This window comes from Labeo rohita, unplaced genomic scaffold, assembly GCF_022985175.1.
Source record: "Labeo rohita strain BAU-BD-2019 unplaced genomic scaffold, IGBB_LRoh.1.0 scaffold_1326, whole genome shotgun sequence".
NCBI lineage: Eukaryota > Metazoa > Chordata > Actinopteri > Cypriniformes > Cyprinidae > Labeo > Labeo rohita.
This window is the reverse complement of record NW_026127479.1, coordinates 16180-21984: the sequence shown is the minus strand read 5'-3', so window position 1 is coordinate 21984 and position 5805 is coordinate 16180. Positions and strand designations below refer to the sequence as shown.

At 33.2% G+C, this 5805-nt stretch overlaps 1 protein-coding gene across 1 annotated transcript; it reads left to right on the top strand.

Moving 5' to 3' along the window:
* Positions 1-3920: 3920 nt before the first annotated feature.
* On the top strand, positions 3921-5432 carry LOC127158074 (polymeric immunoglobulin receptor-like). The gene is made up of 5 exons (XM_051101214.1): positions 3921-4088; positions 4249-4566; positions 4677-4982; positions 5084-5120; positions 5340-5432. The coding sequence occupies exons 1-5, from the start codon at positions 4028-4030 to the stop codon at positions 5398-5400; spliced, it is 783 nt and encodes a 260-aa protein (XP_050957171.1). The 5' UTR covers positions 3921-4027; the 3' UTR covers positions 5401-5432.
* Positions 5433-5805: the final 373 nt, after the last annotated feature.

The following is a 5805-nucleotide window of genomic DNA, read 5'->3' as shown; positions in this document are numbered from 1 at the left end:
TTTCAGTTGCTAAAGTCTCTCTAAAAGGTAAACGGGTTCCTGTTCTTCCTGTTCCTGTCACTAAACCAGAACCAGGTAATACAGACTCTTACTGGAGGTTATGACTTTAAGTCATAATAAATCATTGTAATCTTTGCTTAATTTTTAATTGGCAGCAGTTGTGACCACAGAAGGTTTTATAAGATACAGGTTAGTACCTTTTTAAAATATAATAAAGATTTAAATTTTCTGTCAAGGGATTTTTTTAGATGCATGAGTTGAATTTATTGTCTTTCTGAGCTTTCTTTCTATTTTTGCATGTGGTGTTGTCTTTGCTTGTTATTCTTTAGTTTCCGAAAACCAGGTAATTTAAACTAATTGCATAGCATATTTAATACAATTTTGCTTTATTCCTATTTATTAAAAATCATTTTCCATTCCTGACAGCAACTGTGAGCACAGACACCAGCACTGAGAATAACATGTTAGTATTAACATGGTTTCATTATTCAAATTCATTAAAATACAGTATGAGTGACATATTTAAAGGAACACTCCACTTTTTTGAAAATGGGCTTTTTTTCCAACTTCCCTAGAGTTAAACATTTTTACCATTTTCGAATCCATTCAGCCGATCTCTGGGTCTGGCGGTAGCACTTTAAGCTTAGCTTAGCATAGATCATTGAATCTGATTAGACCGTTAGGATCTCACTCAAAAATGACGAAAGAGTTTCAATATTTTTCCTATTTAAAACTTGACTCTTCTGTAGGTACATAGTGTATTAAGACCAACGGAAAATGAAAAATTGCGATTTTCTAGGCTGATATGGCTAGGAACTATACCCTCATTCCGGCGTAATAATCAAGGAACTTTGCTGGCGTACCATGAGTGCAGCAGGCGCAATGATATTACGCAGCGCCGGATTGTGAGTATAGTTCCTAGCTATATCGGCCTAGAAAATCGCAACTTCTTATTTTCCGTCAGTTTTACTACACAATGTAACTACAGAAGAGTCAAGTTTTAAACAGGAAAAATATCAAAACTCTTTGGTCATTTTTGAGCGAGATGCTAACGGTCTAACCCGGAGATTGGCTGAATGGATTCAAAAACGGTAAAACCCAACTGTTCAACTCTATGGAAGTTGGAAAATGAGCTTATTTTCAAAAAAAAGTGGAGTGTTCCTTTAACAATCTGTTTTACAGTGGATCCTAAATCTACATTATGTGACATGTTAAACACTCATATTTACATCTTTGTGCTGTTGTCATATCTTTCTACATATTCCGTCTTTCAGGAGGCACACAGAGGAGCATTTCTGTCTGTCACAGAATTAGAGATCAAAGGCTGTTCCTAAAAGACATTTGAGTGTATATATATCAAAAAGAAAAACAGAGATTCTACTAAATTCTCATGAGATTTGCATTTTTCATATACTTGATTGGCGGTGACCATCTGAGTGATCTGTAAAGCAACCAATCACAGTTCAGTTTATATTCAAAAGCTGTTTAGAGGTAGGGTTATCTGAAATCAGTTACTGTGATGATAAACGCAGATGCAGATAGAATAATTTAAATAGTGTGGTGAGACACCATAAAACCACTGATTACAGATCACAGTATGAACATGTGAATATGTGAATCTTCTGAGACTTTTCGCAGAACCAAACTGAAAAAGACCTATTTGCCTCTATACTTGAGATGCTGTATTTTCTCTCTCTCTCAAATTGTACTCTTTTCACTCATTTCTACTAATCAGTCTCTGTGTAAGGATTGTAGTACTGATGAAATGTCAGTATTTGGAGAATTTTCCTATTGTCCTTTTATGCTCATTAGTTCCTGGTTGGATGTTAAATTATCATTTGATCACCCATATCTCTTTTTGCATTCTAGGTCTGCAAGCTAAATGAGGTTGTGTAGCATCAATAAGTGAATTAGCATAGATAAATTGTTACTTAGCATAAAAATATAAAACAAATAGGTTTTTAAGTTTATGGACTGTGACTTCATTATTATTAGTTAATGCATTACTGCAAGTGTGATCAACTTAAAATGAACATTTTTTTTTTTTTTTTTTTTTTTTTTTTACTCTTATTATTGTATGTTTATCTTAATGTGTACATACTCAAAAATAAGGTACAAAACTGTCGCTGAGGTGGTATCCTTTGAATCCTTTAATGTAAGTGCTGAATAAATAAGTTTTCCATTGATGTATGGATTGTTGGCTTAGGACAATATGTGGCTGAGATACAACTATTTGAAAATCTGTAATCTGAATAAAAATACTGACAAAATCACCTTTAAAGTTGTCCATATGAAGTTCTTAGCAATGCATATAATAATCAAAAATTAAGTTTTGATACTGATTACAAAATATCTTCATGGAACATGATCTTTACCTAATATCCTAATGATTTTTGGCATAAAAGAAAAATCGATAATTTTGACCCATACAATGTATTGTTGGCTATTGCTACAAATATTTGTGTGCGACTTATGACTGGTTTTGTGGTTTAGGGTCACAAATAAGGTACAAAGATGTAACTTTTAGACTTTTGTACCTAAGGTTACCGACCCAGTAACAGCTTTATACTTTTCTGAGAGTGTAAATGTACTGTTTATTGTTAATTTATGTTTGTTTGTAATACATTGTAACACTCAGTCCTACTGGCAGAGCAAACACAATTAAAAGGGGAACTGTTTTTAGTATTTGTATGCTGGGTGTAAACAAGGAAGACGATAAAACAGCAGATATACAATAAAAAAAAAATATTTTTACAAACAAATGACACTGAGCTGAAGCAACACAACATATACAAAGAGTCCTTGGACTGTTAAAAGTTTAAAGTCTGCTGGTTCTTTACCATAAAACTGTCTTGAGGAAACTCCATGTGACGATAGTCCAATGTGTTCACCCGTGTATGAATCTAAAGCGCAAGCGTTAGTCCTTGGAAGAGTAAACGTTCATTAAAAGTACTTCACAATCCAGGCAGTAAATGCCATCAACCCAAGTCTGATTCAAGTATCAGCCCCTTGCTATTCAGTCATGCTGCTCCTTTTATACCTTGCCAGTGAGAGTCCACTTCCTACTTCCTGCCAACTGTTTGTCACATGACAGATAGAGTCCCATTTTTTTTAAAAGACAAACACACCATTTTAAGAAGAGTTAAAATGAACAGGAAAACATGCAAAACCATTTAAAACTCTGATACGAGAACATACTGTTACATGCAGAGCAGTTAAAACGTCCCTTATGTGGCAGTGTAACAACTTTAATGTTAATTTATACATGCTGTGTATTAGTATATATGTGACCCTGGATCACAAAACGTAAGGGTCATTTTTTCAAAATTGAGATTTATACCTCATATGAAAGCTGAATAAGAATTCATTGATGTATGGTTTGTTATTATAGGACAATATTTGGCCGAGATACAATTATTTAAAAATCAGGAATCTGAGGGTGCAAAAAAATCGAAATATTGAGAAAATCACCTTTAAAGTTCTTCAAATAATGTTCTTAACAATGTATATTACTAATCAAAAATTACGTTTTCATACATTTACAGTAGGAATTTTACAAAATATCTTAATGGAACATGATCTTTACTTAATATTCTAATGATTTTTGCCATAAAAGAAAAATCAATAATTTTGACCCATACAGTGTCTTTTTGGCTATTGCTACAAATATACCCCAGCGACTTAAGACTGGTTTTGTGGTCAAGGGTCACATATAGAAATTAACATTAACCTACATGTAGATAATAGTAGCGTTCATTCTTAGATCATGATACCTGAGGCATTAACTAATACTTAACTTTAATACTTTTGATAACTGAACACCCATCAAACAATGAAAGAAATCTTGAATTGCACTTTATTTTATGAATATGTGTGGTCTACACCCTTAAGCCAAAAGCGTATGACATCTAAGATCATTTCCTCCAACATCTAAGATAATATAAGAATAGAAAATGGAAATTGACCAATTGTACCACTGTACTGCAGTGAAAAACTCATACAGGAAATATAAGCAAGAGTAAACGCAATGGTCTCATACATGAAAGCAAAGATATTCTACATTTCAGTTGGGTTTTGGCTCTGTTTAGGTAAGAGTGTTTAATATTGCTGTGGTTCCTGTTGATCATTTTGAAATGACATTTTATGGTGTTAATGCTATTTTTAATGTGTTTTATGTGAAGACTGAACAAATTAAGAAATTATTTGATAATGCTGGACATGATAACGGTTTGTGTGTTGTTTGTTTAGGTGTTGAATGCTACAGCAGTTGGTCAAAATGTACATTAACTATTCAGACTGGAGGATCTGTCACCATCCCATGTCATTATGACAGGAAATACACACAGCAGAAGAAATACTGGTTCTCAGAAATTGATAAAAAGAATACATTCATAAACACAACAGAGGAGAAACTGTCAGTAATTGATCATCCTGATCAGAGTCTCTTTACTGTGACTATGAGAAACCTGCAGAACAAACACACTGGATTTTATTATTGTGTTGTGGAGACTGGAGAACAACCACCGATAAATACATTATTTGAGGCTTATCTCAAGATTCAATCTGGTAAGATATTTTGCAGTTGTTTAATCTCATTCTAATGTCAAATTTCCTGACTTCACACATATGTATCTTATAATGTCTTGACTGGTGTGTGTGTGTGTGTGTGTGTTCAGATCCTGATGTGTCTGTGGTGAGCAGCAGTGTATCTGGACATGAAGGTGGTGATATCAGTGTTCAGTGTCTCTACAGTTCTGGATATCAGAATAAACTCAAACAGTGGTGCAGATATAAAGATCAGAGCTGTTACACAGTGGGGAGGACTGACACATCCCAGAATTCATCAGTCCAGATCAGTGATGATGGGAGAAGATCCTTCACTGTGCTGATGACTGGACTGAGACTGAATGATTCTGGATGGTACTTCTGCTCTGTAGGAGAGGCACTGAATCCTGTTCATGTCACTATAACAAAACGTAAAGGTAAAATGTATTTGATACTGTATTTAAATACTGAATAATCAATCCATAATCAATGTTATAAAAATTCTGCTGTTATAAAAAATATCTTTTTATTTTAACAGAAAGTGTGAGTGCAGACACCGGCGCTGAGAAGGACAAGTTAGTATTAACAAATTCTCATTATTGTGATTGATTCTTTAGCAACATCTTAACCTAATTTGTCTTTAATCTTACATTAATATAATTTGTCTGTTCTTTGTGCAAAATGACAACATATATGAATAAAAATATTTTCTGAATGAATGTAAGGATTTGAATGTGTGCAGAAACATTTTCAGTTTTAATATTTGTCTCTTGCTATTACATTTTTTCTTTCAGACGGAACATGGAGAGTTTCTGTCTGTCACAAACTAGAGGAGATTTCACCACATCGACCTAAGAGAACAGATGATTGGAAAACGAAAACTGTTGATAAAAAGCTTTATATTCTGCTTTTACTTTACTGTCAACAGAACAGACTTAAATGATCTGTGCACAGAATACATTAGATGTCTACATTAGCTAAAATGCTTAAATGTCTGTATTTTTCTTAATGCATGTCTAATCATTTTTCAACAAATGTATTTTTTTTTAATCCAGCAAAATGAGCAGCATAGCAAATAAAACTGATTTGAGGAAATAATGTTCATTATGCATTTTAAAGTCTTTTCCTTCCAATTATGCCTTAAAAACTTAAAAACTTAAAAAAAAAAAAGAGCAGAGTCTTAATTTTAGGAGCACCTTCTAATCAATAATCAAAAAAGCCGATAAAAGATTGCTTTCCTATTACAAGGTGATATTTGAA

Bases quoted from the DNA above. Each gene is read 5' to 3' on its own strand.
- LOC127158074 (XM_051101214.1), top strand. From the start codon at position 4,028: ATGGTCTCATACATGAAAGCAAAGATATTCTACATTTCAGTTGGGTTT. The intron at 4,567-4,676 runs GTAAGATATTTT...GTGTGTGTTCAG, and splicing joins TTATCTCAAGATTCAATCTG to ATCCTGATGTGTCTGTGGTG. The intron at 5,121-5,339 runs GTTAGTATTAAC...TTTTTCTTTCAG, and splicing joins ACCGGCGCTGAGAAGGACAA to ACGGAACATGGAGAGTTTCT.